The sequence below is a fragment of the Plecotus auritus genome (assembly GCF_963455305.1).
Source record: "Plecotus auritus genome assembly, chromosome: X".
Classification (NCBI taxonomy): Eukaryota; Metazoa; Chordata; class Mammalia; order Chiroptera; family Vespertilionidae; genus Plecotus; species Plecotus auritus.
Genome location: NC_137784.1, coordinates 102,500,434 through 102,521,354, shown reverse-complemented (window position 1 = coordinate 102,521,354; position 20,921 = coordinate 102,500,434). Strand labels below are relative to the sequence as shown.

Below are 20,921 nucleotides of genomic sequence, written 5' to 3'. Positions count from 1 at the left end.
AATCTAGACTTGGACCACACTTTTTCCACTTCTGACCAATAGGGATTTTCCTCATGTGCCAAGGGCCAAATGCTATACCGCTCTCTAGAAAGTCAAAAGAGAATGGATTTCAATTGTTCTCAGTAAAAAATCTTCCCCACCCTGCTCCACCAACCTCAGTTCCCACCCTCATTGAATGCATTTATTTGTTTCAAATCTTTCATGTTTCTTTTCCATGGGCTGTCCTACCTTTCAGAGAGTGTGGTTCTATAACATCCTCTCCAAATGAAAGGAAACCAATTTATTTGGTCTTAGAGGGGCAGAAAAGGCATAGACATACACCATTTCACTATGCCACTGCAACCGTGTCTTTCCTTTTGGAAGTTACATAACAGCATTCTTACCTTCAGGCTTTTTACTCCTGCTGCTCTTTCTGTAGCTCTGGCGTTGGACACTTGGTCATTATTTTTCAATAAGAAATACATTCAAGTTATCAGGATAACACCAAAGGCAAATAATCATATCTTAATCATAGAAATCATATTAAGGCCACACAGTCAATTTAAAAATTAAAACATCACTAGAATGGGTTAATTGAAGAAAAATGTTTTCTTTTTGGATTACAATATTTTTCCGGTGGTAGAATTTATTCTTTAACACCATCTTGCAAACTCAATGGTTTTGGCAGTCACTGGACTGGTTCAGTTCTTAAGGCAAAGATGTCCCTTGCTTGAAGCAGCCACTTGAGAGAAAGTGAGGATTTGCTTTTGGGAGAAAGACCTGAGTAAGTTCAAGGAGCAAATTTAGTCACTACCAGAAAAGAAAATTGTCAGGTTCTTCATACTTCCAGGAGGCAGCACCAGCACAGAGACATGCAAATCAACGAAGAGCATAGTATACTCACCCTACTCTTTGATCCCAAACCAGTCTCAGTGGTTCACGGGAACTTCTTTCAAGAAGGAACTTCTTCCAAGAAGGAAGTGCCATCAATCTGTAATGATTCTTGCCTACACACATAACAGTGTCAGTACAGAGTCATTGGGATCCATCTTAACCTCGGTATCCAAAATGTCTACCTTTGGGGATGGCTCCTGCCAATAAAAGGTCCATCTTGTTGCAGGTAAAAGGCAGATGCAGATTCACATCGATTATTCAAGGCCCAAAAAATGTCAAATACTTCTGGGTGTGGAAGAGAAGTGGTTAAGAGATGGTGGCAATAGGAGAGGAGAATTGAGGACATACATGGAAGAAGAAGAAATAAACACAAAACTGAGGATCTCATTTATGCATATGGATAACACAGTATCACCTCAGTCATCTATGTACCACTGAATAGGAAGCCGAAGGCATTTGGAAATGGACTGTCTTAAAAGTGTAACTTTTCTCTATCTTTGATTAGAAGACTCGCTAAGCAAATGTATGGGATTAAAAAAAAAGATTGCTACTGATAGGGAGGAGAATCATGTTATCATGTTTGAATTTCTTAAGAGAACAAACTGCTTTAGGTACTTTAAAAGCACCAGTGCAGAAGGAAATAACTAATTTCAATTGCAGGTCATGTTTTGAATTTATTAAAACAAGTTCCCTAAGTTCTTTCTTAGCATTACATTGGCTAGTATAATCTAGTCCCTATATATATTTGAAAATAATAAAACTGCATTTCTCTATCAATATTCTACAAATCATAATGATCATCAAATGATTTAGTTAACTAATGGAAGCTTAACTGCATATTCCATCCTCATCCCTTACTTACCTATATGCCTTACAAGTTAAGGCACCTGTGGTACAACTCTCATTGAAGTCAAGCAGTTCAGAATGGCCCCACTTAAACATTCTGTTCCAATGTCCCCTAAAGCACATAAAGTGTGATGATTTTCAGCTTAGAAAATATGGACACTGGGCGTCTATTTAAATCCCTGGATAGAACTAAAGCCAGGGCAATTCTAGGGTAAGGTGGGGTAAGGTTTATAATGCCTTGTCACCCCAGTCACAAATAGCTTGTTTCACTGACCTGACCCCCTCTAGTAAGGTAGGACTACACGGGAAAGCTAATCTGGTGCACTTTACCCAAGATTAAGAGAATGAAATATGGCGGTGCTTCTTTCAGAAGAATTTGAAAGTTTGAGATGACAGGCAACTATAGAGGGAAGGCAGTTATGTTTATGAGGTAATTCAGCAGCTAAACCCCCATTCTGCTGTGATTTACAGTGACAGACTTTCATTGGCTGTGTCACAAACCCCCGGTGAACTGGGTTTATCACTGAAATAACCTACTGGCTCTTTTAAAAAAATATTTTTATTGATTTTAGAGAGGAAGGGAGAGGGAGATAGAAACATCAATGAGAGAGAATCATTGATTGGCTGCCTCCTGCACACCCTACTGGGGATTGAGCCCACAACCTGGGCATGTGCCCTTGACAAGAATCGAACCCGGGACCCTTTAGTCCGCAGGCCGAGGCTCAATCCACTGAGCCAAACCTGGTAGGGCAACCTACTGGCTTTTAATTACCACATTTGCATACACATTATAATAAAGCATTAACACAAAAGGTTGATTTGCAGGTTAAAATCCCCCAAACCACAGCTCTAATTTCCATGATCCTTGCCTTGCATTTAAAGTCCATCAAGGAAGGATCAATTCTGATTTGTTTGGGCTCTATTAGCTCAAGTTCAGAAAAATGGTAAAACTAAGAAGTATTTTAGTTCTAGTCTGTAGGTCTGGTTCAGAGGCTAATTTAGTGACCGACTTTGAATTAATTCCTTCTATTCATAAATTAAAATAAAATAAAATAAATATCTATTTCATTAGTTTAAGCTTGTGCATATTTAAAACAGCCCGAATAGTTGTTGGTACCTTCTATAGAATTGTGACTTTTTGAGAATAGGCTTAGGATGTGTAATGTTGTATGCCAGGGGGAAAAATACAACAATTTAATATAATTGCCCATTTATCATTACTTAAAGGTTTCAGAAGACAAAGAGATCAGTAGTCTCCTGGTTTCAGAGATAATAGGTGTGGAAGTGTTTTTGAACAAGTAAAAGCACTCATAAATGTCAGGCTTTGTGATTGCTGTCATTTTTAGTAATCAGTACGGAGGTCTATAATGGCTTAAATATGCCATTTGCATTGTATCCAAGGTAGTTAAGAATGAACCTGATTTTTATGGAAATATGTCACATGCAATCAGATTGACATTGCTCATTGGATGGTTAGATGTGATAAATTGCTATCTGCAATATTATCACAGGAGGTGACCCTGAAAGTCTGAAGAGATTTGTAACAGCATTAGCTGTGTGACCTTCTCAAAGTCACCACCATCTCTGGGTCTCACTTTCTCTATTAGATGATGGTATATTCAGCAGTCAATTGTCATGTTAACTGGGGATGGGATACAATAAAGAACTATAATTCTCAAACCATTTTACTAACACATTTAAACCTCACTGATTTGGACTAACAGAGGGGAGGGGTTGTCTAAATTAAAAAGTCATGAATTACAAATCTGTTTGAAGAATGGCAATTTTACTACTTTAAGTCTATTTTGTAATTCTAACTCACTATAAAACATTGCTTTGTGGAGGTCTTTGTGAGCACTACTTTAGCAGATATATTTGTAATGAATATGATTATATCTAATAGATGCTTCCAACATTTGAAAAAGGTTTGTTCTCTTAAAGAAAAATTCAACTGACAATCTAGTCCCAACTCTTCATTTGCTTAACAAACCTCTCTTGGCTGCATCCCTGATAATATAAAGTTAGATTATAGACTGGTCCCTGTCCAGTTTATCACAGATTACAAATTAGAGGGCTCCAAATTAATGAGGTTTCACTGCCTTTTCTACTTTCTTCTCCATTGATTTGTTTTTGGCATCACCACTAAATAGTGGTAAAAGAGAGTCAAGTTCATCTCTTGCCCCTTCTCTCAATCACTTTCAGAAAACAGCAGGTAGCAAGAAGGAAGAAGATAAAGGCAAGCTCCTTGGTAATCCAGAAACAGAATAAGCAATCATTGGATATGCAGCACTGATCATACTATTATCCATAGTTGAGAAAACGGTTGACTTATTTCAAAAGATTTGCTGGAACAATGACTGAAAAAAGTAATTTGAAGGATACCTGGCAGGTAGCACTATCGTCAAAGAAGTTGAAAACATTTAAGATTTACTGAAATATTTTTCTATTTGCATATAAAAATCATATAATCTGGAAATTATGGGTTGGCGATTAAGTTACTTGATAACTTTGCAGCAGTATCAGCTGAGAAAAGAAAGTTGATTGTTGGTTGTAATTAGTAAATAGCTGATCTAAAGTTTCATGGGTCTTCATGATACCAAAACATCTGGGTAAAAAGTGAAAATTCAGCCAAATGTGTGTAGATTTTTTATGTAACATCAAACATTTGGTTATTTGAAAACTTCTGGGCAGTTGGCATCATGTGGATGTTTTAGAGTCATCTTGAAACAGTCCATAGCTCCTTTTAACCATGCTGAGATGAATTCCTCAGAGTAATGTATCCAATCCAGCTCAATTTTCATTCCACAACTAATTTCAATGATATAATTGGGTTCTCTGTGGCCTGCTATTAACACAAGAAGAAGACCAGGAAGAAGGTGCTAAATACTCTAGGCATCAGGCTAGCCATTCCAAAACTCAAATGGGCCAAAAACTTGGCTAAACTATCAATGTCATTAGTTCACATAGGTGGGAAAGGAAGTTACTGCTTTTTGACACATAGTAAAACCTTGATTAATTGGAATCCATAAGGAATGAATGGAATTTTCAATACTCATTTTGTTTCATTCTTGCTTAATAACATTTTCCCCTCAAAATGCTTGCATCCACTTTTTTTTTCTCCCTGAGGGAAGAAGCCTCTAATATTTGAGGGTAAATCCAGATGGAGAGAAGATATAGGAGACAGAGCTGAATGTGATCTAACCACAGGTCATTGCTTGGCAAGTGATTAAAAAATCAATTCCTTTCAGTCTTCTCTTTTGGTACTATTGCTGCTTTCTCATCATTGTGGATTACTCGGGGGGGGGGGTGTCAATTCAGTTAATTGGGGTTCTGGTTAGGTGAGTTCTGGTTAATCAAGGTTTTACAATAAAAGACTTCACAATGCCTGGTAAAATTATGTGCTGAAGGAAGTTATTCTTAAATTTATTTCTTTGAATATACTCTGTATTAGTGTTTCTAAACCCATATTATTCTGCAGACTGGTAAACTAACTTTTCTGTCAGGATGCTGAAGAATGGAGAGGGAAAGAACAGAGGTGTAACGATTGTCTTTGAAGGAGAAAAGTTTTGTCTTGCCTGTTTGATGATCTGTGGTTGGGAAACACTGTTCTTCACCTTAAGATGCCCATGAATTCTTGGTTGTACAACAGTCGATCTTACATGTTTCAATATAATTGTCATTCCCTTTGGCCCATGGAGAATTCTGTTTTCAGATCCTCTCCTGTACTTACCCAATCTGTCCTTCCATCATTTGGTAACTTGGCTTCTGAGCTTGCTTCCATTTCTTGTTGCTTGGAGGAAGACTATTCATTCTTACTAGCCCTGAAGAGCATTAAGGAGTCAAAGGAATGCCAAGTAAGATGTGTTTTTTCATAATGGTAGCCTGGATAACAATGTGACCTACCTCAACCAAGAACATGGCTAAGAAAGCCAAATCAGGAATTTATACACAAAGAGTACACAGTTAGACGATGCACTTGTTTAAATATACAAAATGTCTTTACAAAGTCTATATATGAGGTGGCCTATTGAAGAAAGACCCCATTTAACTTGAAACCAAGCTTGTTTTTGGCTTTCAAGTTAAGTGGGGCCAGCTTAAATAGGCCATCACATATAGAAAACAACATCTCATCACTCAAACACATAATTGAAGAAGCCAACTCTAATCAACCAACCAACATCTGTGAGCAACATCATGCCTTAGGGGGAAAAAAGAGAATGTAACCTGACTTTTTAGTAGATGGATTTGATTTCTCACACCACTCAGCTGAGGCAGGTGGGGGACAGTCTTAAGGAAAGCCTTGGGCTATTGAAAGCCTAAGGCAGTGAAACCCACACCATAGCCTTCATAAGGCAACCAATCTGGTGTATGAGGGGAAGGAAGGGGTGTGGATAGGGAGCCTCTGTCTGGGAGTTTAAGAAGGGACCCAAGTTAGATCAAAAATGCAGGCAGCGCCATGAAGTCTTTCTGATTCCCAAAGCTGCCAGGCAGGGGAATAACCTGGTCATTCCACTTTATGTGTGAGTCTTGTGCTCTCTCCTCAATAATAAGATAACAGTCTTGCCGATTACTCGTCACTAAGGGTACCCGGTTGTGGTGACATTGAGGCTGACCTTGGAGTCACCGCCCCCGCTGCCGCACTCTCCTTTGTCGTACCACCATTTGTTTTTCAATTTGTCCAAGAGGCCTTGCTCATTCAGTTTTAATACTGCCAGGTTAACAGCATTTCTTGAAACGATAAAACATAACTTGTAAGAAAATGCACAAATGCTTAGGAAATCGTTAACGTATAAAAAGGAGCACAAGAGGACAAATTGGCTAAATTTCACAGAACGTGGAGCTATAAAAATGTCTGTACAGCAAATACAGGGTTAAATATTGGAAGGTGGCATGGAGGATAACATTTGCTCAAAACTGAAGTGTGCGGGATGGGGAAATTGTCTTTGAGAAAAAAAGTAACAAGAACACCACATCCATGCAATTAACATTCGTCACATATGGCACCATAACTTGGCTTTTACCATTTAAATTGAAAAAGCCGTTGAACTGTAAAATTAAAACAGCAACAAACAGTCAGAGAGGACAACACAGAGAGAGAACATTAAAAAAAATGGATGCATTAAATAGATGAAACCATAATTTACCGTCTTATTTAACTCCATGGAATATTGTAGATTGTAAACTTTTAAAAGTTACCTCAAAATCCACAAGAAAGAAAATGACAACAAAATGCATCAGGGTAGGTGGAATACTATAACAACACGGATATTGTTATATTATTCCACCCACCTTAATGCTGAGCCTTTAGGGGTTGCCACACCATAGCCTTTGGAATCCAGATTTCCACCAACTTTCATCGTATCACATGGTTTTCTCTGCTCAATGTACTCATTCATGGTTGACTCCAACAGGAAGGCGAACTTTCCCTTGGACTTCCGCACTCGGGCCACGCCGTCTGCTGTTGTTTTGGTAAACACAGATGGCTCTGCTGATTTCATGTAAGACCACATTTTCTCATAAACAGCAATTTTGGACCTCTGAAACAGAGATAAAACTTCTTAGAGCTACTAGATATTAAAACTGGAAGAGGCCCCAGTACATTTGAAAAAATTGTTTTCAAACATTTTTTTATTGCAATCCATAATAAGCAAAGCATATTACACTGCAACCCAGTAGATATATTCATACATATGTAAACATGGTTCCAAAATAGATTTCTCAAACCACACTCATCCTTGCTTTGTGCGATGCTTTCTGATATTTTCTATTCTATCCATTTAATTTACTTAAAAATGCTAATCAGGACCCACTAAATTGATTTCATGGCTCCACAAATGGGTTGCAATCTAGTTTGAAAAACACTTTCTTAGTTCAATCTTCATCTTAATGCAGAAATCTCCCTGACAATATCATGCTATGTGATTACCCTTTACCTGCCTGAAAAAAAAAAGGCCATTGAAAGGCAGTGTACAACCATTTAGTCAGCCCACTCCAGCACAGGATATTAATTATTGTAAGAAAGCACTTCCTTATTCTGAACTGAAATTTGGTTCTCTATAACTCCCACCCTTTAGCACTACCCACTAGAGCTATACAAAGCTGTTCTGTTCCTTCTTCTACAGATGGTTCTTCAAATATTGCAAGGCTGTTATTATGCCCCCTTCTCATCTCTTCATCAGGCTAGCTCTACCTACATCTACTACTATTTCCAGAACCCTCAAAAGTTTGGTCTTTCTTCCATAAGCCCATTCTAGCTAGCAAGGTCTCTTAAATTAGAGTTTCTAGAAATAAACATGACATTCCAGAAATATAAGACAGAATAAAAAAGAAAACTGATATTTTTGTCACTAGAGCATTATTTTCCATCAATGCTGCCTGAGTTTGCATTAACATATTTAATCTTTCATCTATTCTTTCACAATTTTAAAGTACTCTACTGGAGGTGTGAGAATATAACCTAGTGAATATAGTCCCTCCATCAACTCAGGTTGAGGCCAAACCAAAAATGTTAATATTTTCTACCAAGTCAAGTTTCCCTCATCTTTACCCTTTTGAAATTTGAATTTAATTCTATTAAATTTCACCTCTATTTAGGTAGTCCTTAAACATGTACTAAATGCTTATAGTTCAATGCTAGATATTCTAGAGAATATAAAGGAAGCATGGTCTAAATGACTCCACGACTTCCAAGTCAGTTGAGATTTAGGTCGTTGGGAGTGAAAACCCTAGAGAAAGAGTCTAAAGTCATATTTGATCAGAGGTAAGATAACATGATAGAAATTATAAACATGTGCTATATTTTCAGTAGTCTTTTTTATATATACAATATGATTTTATTTACACAAGTTAAAAACTAAACAATATGTTCTTTTTTGTTTTTTTCATTACACCCTTTTTTAACTTTTTTAAAAAAATAAATTTTTATTGTTCAGATTATTACAGTTGTTCCTCTTTTTCCCCCTATAGCTCCCCTCTACCCAGTTCCCACACCACCACCTGCCCTTACCCCCCCCCCCACTGTTCTCCATAGGTGTACGACTTTTGTGCAGTTTCTTCCCGCACCCTCACACCCCCTTCCCCCCGAGAATTGTCAGTACATGCTCTTTCTATGCCCCTGATTCTATTATATTCACGTTTATTCAGTTCCTCAGATTTTTTATTCACTTGATTTTTAGATTCACTTGTTTATAGATATGTATTTGTTGTCACTTTGTTGTTCATAATTTTTATCTTTACCTTTTTCTTCTTCTTCCTCTTCTTAGAGAATACCCTTCAGCATTTCATATAACACTGGTTTGGCAGTGATGAACTCCTTTAGCTTTTTCTTATCTGTGAAGCTCTTTATCTGACCTTCAATTCTAAATGATAGCTTTGCTGGGTAGAGTAATCTTTGTTGTAGGTTCTTGCTATTCATCACTTTGAATATTTCTTGCCACTCCCTTCTGGCCTGCATAGTTTCTGTTGAGAAATCAGCTGACAGTCATATGGGTACTCCCTTATGGGTAACTAACTGTTTTTCTCTTGCTGCTTTTAATATTCTCTCTTTGTCTTTTGCCCTTGGCATTTTAATTATGATGTGTCTTGGTGTGGTCCTCTTTGGATTCCTTTGTTTGGGGTTCTCTGCACTTCCTGGACTTGTAAGTCTATTTCTTTCACCAGGTGGGGGAAGTTTTCAGTCATTATTTCTTCAAATAGGTTTTCAATATCTTGCTCTCTCTCTTCTTCTGGCAACCCTATAATTTGGATGTTGGTATGCTTGAAGTTGTCCCAGAGGCTCCTTACACTATCTTCATATTTTTGTATTCTTTTTTCCTTTTGCTTTTCCGGTTGGGTGTTTTTTGCTTCTTTGTATTTCAAATCTTTGACTTGATTATTGGGATCCTCTAGTCTACTGTTGGATCTCTGTGTATTATTCTTTATTTCAGTCAGTCTATGCTTAATTTCTAATTGGTCCTTTTTCATATCCTTGAGGGTCTCACTGTATTTCTTGGAGGGTTCTAGAAGATTCTTGAGTAACGTTATAACCGTGGTTTTGAACTCTATATAGTAGTAGTTTGCTTTCCTCCATTTCTTTCATTTGTGACCTGTTTCTTTGTCTCCGCATTTTGGCTGCTTCCCTGAGTTGATAGAGTGGCTTTGTGTGCTAGGTGTCCTATAGGGCCCAGTGGCTCAGCCTCCCTAATTACCTGAGGTGGACACTCTTGGTGCACCCCTTTGTGAGATGTGTGCACAGTCGTGTCGTAGTTAAGCCTTGATTGCTGTTGGTATCACTGGGAGGAATTGACCTCCAGGCCAATTGGCTGTGAGGATCAGTTGTGTCTACAATGGGAGAACTTCTGTGCTGGAGACACCCTTATGGGTCAGGACTTGGTTCAGTGGGGCTTTGGTGCTCACTGAGTCTGCCCCCTGAGTGTGTCTCTTCTGGATGTGAAGGATTATAATCTGGATGGTCTCACTCTGACCACTAGGTACACTGGCTCTTGGATCTCCAAGGAGGTGCAAAGTCAGCCACTACCTGAGGCCACCCAGCAGGAGCTACAGAGAGTTCTGCAGATTCCTCCTCTTTGTTTGGGGTTTGGAGGTGCCCATATGAGGCCCAGCTGTGAAGCTGCTGTCCAGCCTTGGGCCTTCTTTTGGAGGCTCTGGGGCTCTCTGACCCAGCTGCAGTTTGACAGGTTTTTAGGTAGAGAAAGGCCAGGCCATTTGTATGCAAAAGCCTCTGCACACAGCTTGGGTGGGGTTGTAAATTGGGTGGGGCGGGGTCTCAGGGAATCACCAGGGAAGAGCAAACAGCAATGGCTGCCCGTCAGCCCTGCCCTGAAGAGGCCCCCAGGTCTCTGTGTCCCATGGCACCATGCAGGAACAATGATCACTGCAAGCACCTCTGAGAGAAAGCCGTTCTCGAGTTCCAGCCTGATGCCAGACAGTCCAGTGTCTCTCCGTATGAGTCTGGGTCCCCAGAGTCTCGCCCATAACTGGAGTTCAGAGCAGTCAGAAGCTTGTATCCCCCTCCTGATTGAAAAAGACAACAGCGTACCCAGCTGCCAGCTCCTTTTGCATGTGCCTCCGTACCTCCACACTTCCACACCTCCACACCTCCTACTGGACTCAATGCGCTTTTCTCTTTCCTTCTAGTTGTAGAATTTTCACTCAGCCAGCCTTCCCGTGGTTCTGGATGATATTAGTTTTGTCTTTTAGTTGTAGTGTTAATGTGGTTGTGAGTGGCAGCAAGTTCAGGTGTTTACCTATGCTGGCATCTTGGTTGTCCTCAACCTTCAGTTGTCCTTTTATGGGGTTTCCTTGATCTCGCTTCAGCTTTTTTGATTGTTTATTTAGTTGCTTTTTTCTGGACTTTGGCAAGCTACATTCCATCTTTTTGGAGACCTGCTTAGACCTGCTGAAATAATTTCAGAGGGCTGGAATTCCTGGAGCTATCACCATGGAAACTATGCATTGTGTTTATGGCAATCAAATCCTCACTGAGGCCTTCACTGAGTCACTGAAATGATTCACTGAGACTGGAACATGAGGAACAGAAAAAAAAGCCAATATGGCTGAAGCCAAATGAACAAGAGAGTTTGGTAGTAAATGATCTTAGGAGAATAATCAGAGGTCATATCTTGTAGGGCCCTGTAGGTCATGGTAAAAAGTTTGGATTTATTCTACATGTGATAAGAAACTATTGGAGGATTTGAGGTGGGATGGGATAAGATCTGAATTAAAATTTTAAAGGATTACTCTAGCTATTATATGGAGAACCAACTAAAGTGGGTGAGAGTGGAAACAAGAAGATTGGTTAGGTGACTCTTCTCATAGTTCAGAGGAGCGATGTTTGTGGCATGGACTAGGCTGGGAGAAATGGAGGTGGAGGGAAGAGAAGATATGTTTTAGGGAGAAAGTGGAAAACTTTTGTATGGCCAAAATATATCTTGGTTAAAATCATATGCTCAAGTATTATGGAAAACTTTTGTATGATACCAAAATATATCTTGGTATCAAGATATGTTTTAGGAAGAAAGTGGAAAACTCTCGCTGATGGACATTTTCATCTGATTGTCCCATAGATACTTTCAGATTAAACATTTCTAAACCAAATATATTATCTTTTATAGCCTGGCTCTCCTTCTAAATTCTATCAGTAAAGCACCTAACATCCAAGCTAGGTGCTTTTATTTGTTATGCCATGTTCATTCTAACATAAAAAATGCCTGTAGAATCTGTCCTTTTGTATTATTTCCATTCTCATTACCATTGTCCTGGGGTATGCTCCCATCAGTTTTTGGTCTGGACTACATTGCCTCCTAACTGATCTACTGGTTTCATCTCTCTAATTTATCCAGTGATCCTTCCAAATGTAAATCTGATAAGCTACTTCCTTGTTTAAAATTCTGATAGTACCTACAGGACAAAATCCACTTCTTATGTATGAGTCTTTATGATCTTGGCTACATTCTCTTATGATCCAGTCATACTGGACTACAATTCACTGTTCACTGAAATATGCTACACACTTTCACATCTTATGCCTTTGGTTATGCTTTTGCTTCTGCCTGTATTATCCCTATTCACCCTACAAGATCCATAATAAGCATCATGTCTTCTGTGAAACCTTTTCTGACTCTCCTCTGCCCCACAGACGTGCTTTCTCGGCTATCTGCCAAAAGCACTTTGCTCATACTTTTGCTATAGAGCTGATTATATTACTTTAAGGTGAGTTGGCTATGTGTCCGTCTTCCCCACGTTACTTGGGTGTTCTTGAGGACAAAGTCCATGCCCGATTCATTTTTGTAGCCTTCTTGGCAGCCAGCACAGTGCCCTAAATGGTAGGCACTCAAGATATATTTCCTTAATAAGATATCAGAAGGTTGGTGAACAATGGCTATCAGCACTAGTTTTATAGCACTGTAGAATTCTACAGTTAAAGTTACTCTAAAGATCATTGGGCCAAATTCTCAGCTAAACCAATCAGGATATATGTTTTATAATCCTTTCCCCCAATTATCCTTTTTTGATGTCCACACCAATAATTTTCCCCCTAATAATTAAGGCCTTATAAGATCAAAACCTCATCAATTGACATTTATGCTCATTTCATATTAAATTATTCTCATCTGACCCAGAAAACAATTTCTAAGCATCATAATGAAAAATATTTTCAATTACTTTATTTTATTTCAGCAGGAATTTTCTAGTCAGTTGCTCAAAGAATTAAAAAAATAATAAATAATTCAGATGAACAGAAATATATTAAAAATAATGTTAAGAACACCTGTGTACCCCCCACAAAACTTAAAAATTAAAAATGTTATGAGTTAGTTGAAGTCTGCCTATGTACCCCTCTCCAATTGCATACTTTTTCTTCTAGGTCAAAAGTATCCACTATACTGAATTTGGTCTTGATCATTTCTTTTCTTTTTTTTTTGGTTAATCCTCACCCAAGGATATTTTTCCATTGTTCTCTTTTTTTTAGAGAGAGTGGAAGAGAGAGGGAAAGACAGAGAGAAACATTGATGTGAGAGAAACACATGGATTGGTTGCCTCCTGCATGCGCCTGACTGGGGCCTGGGCTGGGGGTAGCCTGCAACCAAGGTGCATGCCCTTGACCAGAATCAAACCCGGGACCTTTTGGACTGCAGGCCAATGCTCTATCCACTGAGCCAAACTGGCTAGGGCTGGTCTTTATAATTTCCTTGCATATATTTATAATTTTATGAGAACAAACTTAGGGAATATAGTCAATAATATTCTAATAACTATGTGTGGTGTCAGATAGGTATAAGATTTATTGGGATAATAACTTAGTAAGTTATATAATGTCTAATCACTAGGGTATACACCTGAAACTAATATAATATTGTATGCCAACTGTAATTGAAAAATAAAATTATTAGAATAAACTTATCTCATTTGTAATGGCTGCATAGCATTTCAATTAATAGATATACCATATTTATTTATCCAATTCCTTATTGAAGGACCCTTAAGGTCAGTTTCTTTGTTTTTTTCTTTTTGCATTATAGACGACACTGTGGTGTAGATGCGTCTTTGGGCCATACAAACAGGTATTTTGTGTTCTTCATTTGGCCTAATTAAACCTGAGTGACAAGGGGAGGGTGTTAGAACAATTTGTCTCTTACACTATTTACGAACAGACCATTGCTTCCAAAGATAAATTGAAGCCAAGGACCAATGGGTCTATGAATTCTGATCTGAGTGCACTATAATTTGGACTCATTTACTTCAACATTTACTTGAGCTCTTTGATTGCTGATACAGGTTAAAAGATTTATTCTTTTAAGTAATGATGCATTTCTAGGAGAATAAATGGCTGTGCTTAAAGTGTGCACTTTAAACGTGTTTGGTGTACATTCAGCATATATTAATGAATGCAGTTAATGCAAAGTTGGTTAGTGGCAGAAATGATTGGGCCCTGGTTGATGACTGAATTCTGAAAGCAGTTAAGAAGGGGGAAAAGAAATGGGTCATAATTGAGAAAAATTAAGCTGAGACATTTTCTTCCTAACTAGTATTTAAGTGACAGTATAACATTCAGACCAAAAAGAAGAAAACAATCTCTAGCATTTCTTTCTTTCTTTTTGCAGTCTGCCTTATTTTGGCTGAAATACTGAAGGCAATAAAAGGGATTTAATCTTAACTCAATCATCTGGGAGAAATTAAAAAATTATGGGCAGGATGTGTAATAACAAGTTCATTTTTTTCTCCAACCTGCCACAATTCATTTATTTCACCTCATGGAGCACCATTTTGTACCTAAAAATTAATAAACAATGGTTGTACAGAGAAGCCACAAGACTTTCTCTTAGAACTGCTAGATAATTATCAAATAAAATCCCTAAGGAGAAATACATGAGTGGAGGAGGAGCAGATTAATCCAAAAAACAGTAAAGTAGAGCTTTAGCATTTATGGATTCAACAGTCACTGTTCCAACTATTTGTAATAAATGATTAAGGTAAACAATATGGAGAAATTTGCCTTTTGTTGAAGTAAAAGTTTGAATCAGGCCCAGTGAAGCTGGTGCGTGGAAGCAAGTGGTTATTGAGTGCATTTAGCCTACCACTTATACCTTTCATCTTTTTGCAATGGTGTTGGTCACTGCTCATCACTGTGCATATAAGTATTCCTCTGTAGACCCAGTTCAGTACAAGGAAACTGTATAGTCCAGTGTTTGAGAGTGCAAAATCATACTGCTTGGGTTTGAATCCTATTTGCTAGGTGCATAAGTTATCTAGCTCCTATCTGTCTCAATTTCCTCATCCATAAAATGGGATAACTTCTTTAAAGTACCTACTTCAAAGGTTTATTGGGAAAAATTACATGAGTTAATACATGCATCTCAGAACAGTGCCTGGCATACAAGAAGTGCTGAAAAATATCACATATTTTATAGTATAGAAAGTATAATTTATTTTAGTGGCAGAATTTAATAGCACTATAAATTACTTCAGTCCATATTTATAGAATCATTACTTAATTTGATGGAGAAAATCATATGCTCAAGTATTATTCACTCATTTGAATCTCCAGACATATTCCTGGTGAATGCTCATGATCTACCATCAACAAAAATCATAATCATTTGACTTCGATTTAAAAAATCTTGTTGGTGGAGGATAAATACTTAGGATGGCAAAATTTCCTTTTAAATTTATGTCTTATACTTCAGTTGAGGTACATATATTAAAATCCCCATTAACCAGAACACTGCTATTAGGCAGATCTGGTGAATGAAATATTCTGCTTCTCTAAGAGTTAAATTAGGATATCTACTTGATCAATGGAACATCCAATTGGACTTAGTAGAATAATAGATTTTTAGAGATAGACGAGACTTTAAAAAACATCTGGTTCAACCTCTTACCCAATGCAGCAATGGCTTCTCTGCTCAAATGTCTCTAGAGGTGAGACATTCCCTATCCCAGAAGAGGCTCAGGAGGTAGCTTACTCCATTGTGGGACAGTTCAAGTTGGTAGAAAGTTCTTTTTGTTGGTCTGGCATCCTTCATGAGAGTCTCTCTCCTTTCCAATCTTACTTCTGCCTTTTGCTTGAATTGGTCAGTCCTCCCACTGTGCTTCCATTTCCCCATTGTAGGTAGCACTGATAATATTGTTTTGTAATTATCATCTCCAGTGGAATCTGAGCTCCTCATTCCTAGTGTTTAGCTTAATACCTGGCATGTAGGAAACTCACTAAGCATCTGTGGAATAAATTAATGCTAAAATTGTAGTTCCACACAGTGGTCCTAATTCTACCCTCTGAAATGATACTGAATAAATATGCTGTCTTTTCCACATGATGTATAGCCTGAAGAGTACCACCACCATGTCACCAGTTTATCATCTTTTGTAAACTAAACATTTTAAGAGCCTTCATATGTTACTTGTATGACACAAATTCTAGTCCTTCCCTTCCTCTCTGGTCAATATATATATATATATATATATATATATATATATATATATATATACTAATAAAAGGGTAATATGCTAATTAGACCGGAAGACCTTCCAGATGTCCTTCTGAATGAAGCCATGGTGGCAAGGCCAAGGCAGAGGCGGTTAGGGGCTATCAGGCCAGGAGGGAAGGGCAGTTGGGGGCAATCAGGCTGGCAAAGCGGGGGCAGTTGGGGGTGAGAAGGCCAGCAGGCAGAATGGTTAAGGGCGATCAGGCAGGCAGGCAGGTGAGCGGTTAGAAGCCAGTGGTCCCAGATTGCGAGAGGGATCCCAGATTAGAGAGGGTGCAGGCTGGGCTGAGGGACACCCCCCCCCCCATGCACAAATTTCATGCACTGGACCACTAGTATATATATAAATTTTCAAAGTCCCTCCTAAAGGGTGGCCCCCAGAATTGACCACAATATGCACAATATAGTGGCACTAGAACAAAGGACAATGAAGCCATCTCTTCTTATGATCTGAACATGAGTGTAATTTTTCACTTTGACAAGCTTCAACAGACATGTTTAGATATGTTCAAAGTGTAGATAACAAAACAGATATGTAGATAACAAAACAGATCAATAAATTGGAAGCATAACTATCAACAGAGGCATAATCTGCTAATGGTATTAATGGTATTACTTTAGTGTCAGCTTGCAGACAAATATTACATAATTTGAGAAGAGAGTATTGGTGTTTATGATATCTCTCTGCCCCAAATATATACAATGTGTTCTGAGTATTGAGAGGATAGAAGGAAGGAAAGGTCAGGGTAAGATGGTTTTATGTACTTTGCACTCCATTGTTCCTCAAAAAGGAATAGTCTAGCTTCATGTATTTATTTACTTTTTGGGCACTGTTGTCATTATACCTATGTGTCTATTTCTATCACTGTATGTACAAGACTAGCTTTGTACAAACATGTCAAAGAAAGACTAGTTATGACTTTGGGTTCTCAGTCTCTCCCCCTCTCCCCTGATTTCACTGTCTTCCTCCCTCTGAGGTCTATCCTGTACCCATTTTTTTGCCATCAGTAGGCTTGGTTCTCATGAAGGTGTTCACTGATATTGTAAGAACTTTTGAGCAAGAGATCATTGAGCAAGAGATCATTTTTATTTGAATAGGAGACTCATATATTAAAAAGGAGAGTGGGTTTCTTGGCATTGTAAAAGTTGCCTTTTAGGGGCTGGAGTAAGCCAGTCCTGTGAACAGGACAATAAGAAAGGGGGAAATGGCAAGAGTTTCAAACAAAAATGCTTTCCTCTTACTCCTTTTTGCCTTCTCTAATTTTATTGTGGATTATTTATTATTTAACAAATAGAGGCCCAGCGCATGAAATTTGTGTGTGAGTACGGTCCCTAGGCCTGGCCTGTGATCAGGGCCATTTTCCCCAGCTGTCCACTGCCAACTGCCACCCACCCCTGGTTCCCTGTTTGCCATTGGGCGATTGGTGCCTGATGGCTGGGGGAAGGGACCAAGAGGTTGCCTGTTCCTGCCCACTCACCAGCTCCATCCCCACAGCAGATGGCCATCAGGCGATCAGAGCCTGCCAGCTGGGGAAAGGGACCAAGAGGTGGTCAGTGCACCTCATAGTAACTGGTCCAGTGGTTGTTCTGGTCGTTCTACCTTTAGGGTCAATTTGCATATTACCTTTTACTATATAGGATAGAGGCCTGGTGCATGGGTGGGGGCCAGCTGGCCTGCCCTGAAGGGGGCCCTAGATTGGGGTGGGGGGTCCCCACTGGGAGGCAGGGCCACTGGCACAGGGGCCATGGGGTTTGCAGGCCATCCTGCCTCCCATCAGAGTGTGTGGGGGGGTCCCCGCTGGGATGGGGCTGGTCTGGGTGAGGGGCTGACGGTGGTTTGCAGGCCAGCCACGCCCCAGATCAGGGTGTGGGTCCCACTGGGGGGCGGGGCCAGCCTGGGCGAGGGGCTGAAGGCAGTTTGCTGGCCAGCCACACCCCGAGCTTTGTCAGGAAGGACGTCCAGAAGATGTCCAGTCTAATTAGCATATTACCCTTTTATTAGTATAGATTCAGTCAATTTTTTCTCTGGATTATACCTTTAATTAATCGAATATCATTAAAAACCATAACATGCACATATGTAATACCTTAATCAATAAAGAGAGAAAAAAAAGCATAGAGGACCAAAAAAAAAAAAAATAAAAACCATAATGTGTGTTTTCTTCTGAATTATTTAGCTGCCTTTGAAACATTTGCCTTTAATAAAAGTTTAGGTGGCATCGCTAGCTGGTACAAATTTTAAAAAGGTGGCTTTAGGCCTCTGTTTACCTGAACTGAGTGCTTATAGACCCCCTGTGTGCTTCCTGTGTCCTCCCTGATGTTCGGAAGCAAATATTACCTCACTGAGCTTCCCAAATACTGGGATATGGACAGGTGATCCTTGGAAGGCAAGGCACTGGAAGGAAAGGAAGCTGGCAATGCAACTGCTCAAGAGAGCTGCTAAACTCACCTTCTTTCTTCTTTCTCTTTTTTGCCTTTTGTAATGTTTCATAGCATTGGAAGAGCACAAGGTACCTAGTGGGGTGGGCTGGGTAGGAGAATAGGGGGAAGGGCAAGGCCTAGAGGGATGGGACAATTCTCAACTTCTTTAGTGTGGTTAGAAGTCTCAGGTCTATATAAATTGTTTAAGGTTAGGCCTGCGAAAGGGAGATGTTTGTGGCAAGAATGCTTTGCCTGTCATAGTATTCCCCTTTCTTACTCAGAGAGACCTTGGTTTTGTCATGACCAGAAGCAAGAGATAGTTGGATTTCTTTAAGCCTTATATTTGCATAATGGTTTCTGATTGCTAAGGTGATATTACAAACACCATCTCATTTAAACCCCACAGCAACCCTGTGAAGTAGGAGCTGTAGGTATCTTTGTTCAGTGTTTAATCCTTAGCACTTAGAGCAGTGTCTGGTACTCAGGCGCTCAATAAATATTTATTGAACAAAAGAATGAATGCCCATTTTATAGATGAGAGAATTGAGGGTGAGAGAGGATAAGCCCAGTGGCAATGCCAAGAGGTGCCACAATGGGCTTTAGGCTACCCACTCATTTTCATTAATCCACTCCAAAGTCACCACAATCAAACAAGTCTGGGAGAAACTGTGTGTTTGCTATGCAAACACATTCTCCAAATAAGTTCCACCTAGAATGCCACCCTAAGGGCCTCTTGTATAGAAATTTGGATATTGTCATTGGCTCAATAACTTGCCCCAGGTCACACAGCTAATGAGGAACAAAGCTGAAACCCCATCTAAGTCTGTTGAATTCAAGGCTACAGACAGATTTGTGGTTTCTCACAACAAACCTAGCCTCTTCAGCTCTAACACTGACAATATTCTTCTTGAACTCACCTTTAAAAATGTTATTTATTTCTTGTTTAAGCTTTTTTTAAGGGGTAAATTGTAAATTAACCCCAATCCCTTCCCACTAAGGACTGCATAAATGAATGTTCTTGATATACATTGTAACCCTGTAACAGGCCACTAGTATTCACATTTAACCTCATAATGGGAACAGAACAATTTGGGGCAGAAGAAGAAGAGCACATCTGGCTTGCCAAATGCATCTGACACATGCTTTTCTTCCACATCTGATGAGGTGTGTTTGGAAAAAGAAATAATTGAATTTTAATTAAAAAAATGGTTTCCACTTGATTTGGAGCAAGGCACACATGATATTATTTTATTTCTAAAGCATGACCCAAATCTAAATTTCATTGTCTTTCTTTCATTCACTTTGGTTGGCACATTTCTAAGCATTTAGACAAGTACTGCTTGTCAGTTTCCTTTTGCCTTAATCAGTGACTGCCATATGGCTGTGTATTGGTGAAAGCAAGGGGAAGAAGGAGAAAGAAACAATGTATTATTTGCTTGGGCAACAATCCCATGGGCATACATAGAAACTATTTCCTTTAAATTTACTCTATTTGTGTAAAATTGAAATAAATGAACTCCCAGGTATAGGTATGTCATGAAAGAATATTGTGATTTCTGTCTGAGAACCATACTTTCCTTCAAGAGAGGAGATTAATACAAGGAAATATTTGTGCAAAAGAAAAGAGAGTATACTCCCTTAATTTCCATTCAGCCTGACATTCTTTTTCTGGCTCTTTGAGTTGCTATTTAATGTTGTTTGGAGCCCCTCTCTCTGATTCTCTTTTCCAAGGGAAGAATTCCAATAAAGGTGGGAAGACAGTTAACAACATTTACAATTTCCCCCAGTGTTTTTTTTTAATAATACTTCCCTGTTTCAGCTCTGATAGATGGGTTGAAGAATTGGATATAATCAAAATTGAAAGTGGTAAAATCTCCAGAGATACTTTCCTCTAAAAATTCCAAATAACATTGTCAAGTACTTATTCCAAATGCCTTTGCTTAGCATTTTCAAACCAAGTTACAGTTACATTAAGGTCACCACTGTAAATTTGCTTTTTCTGAGTCACCAGAAGGAGGATAGTACCTGCATTTCATATGAGGGTCAAGTCTAGGGGAATTAGGCAAGTGGAATGGTAGAGCCATTCAGTTTGGTTATTGTCAGACAGTGACCCAGGACTTGAAGCAAGATATACTAAAAACCCAAAACTAAAACAAATGCTGCCAAATTGCAGATTTGCAAACTTAACCCCATTAGGAAAAAACAAACCAAAACCAAAACAAAAAAATCCAGGAAACAGATTCATAAGCTGAAGCAAAGTTGTAGGTGTGTTTTAAAGAATCATCTAGAAAACTAGAT

General features: G+C 38.9%; 1 protein-coding gene across 5 annotated transcripts in view; it reads right to left on the bottom strand.

The window, feature by feature from the left end:
• Positions 1-20,921, bottom strand: part of GRIA3 (glutamate ionotropic receptor AMPA type subunit 3) — a 383,198-nt gene that overhangs the window by 18,559 nt on the left and 343,718 nt on the right. For 3 of the 5 annotated variants that reach the window (XR_013959772.1, XM_080652807.1, XM_080652808.1), the window contains exon 13: positions 7,009-7,256. Coding sequence is in view for 3 of the 5 variants with exons in the window: in XM_080652807.1 (XP_080508933.1) it covers positions 7,009-7,256 (248 nt within the window). In the remaining 2 variants the exon portion in view is untranslated. Of the gene's footprint in view, positions 1-6,332; positions 6,448-7,008; positions 7,257-20,921 lie in introns of all 5 variants that reach the window. The other 2 variants (XR_013959773.1, XM_080652806.1) reach the window with 1 other exon arrangement.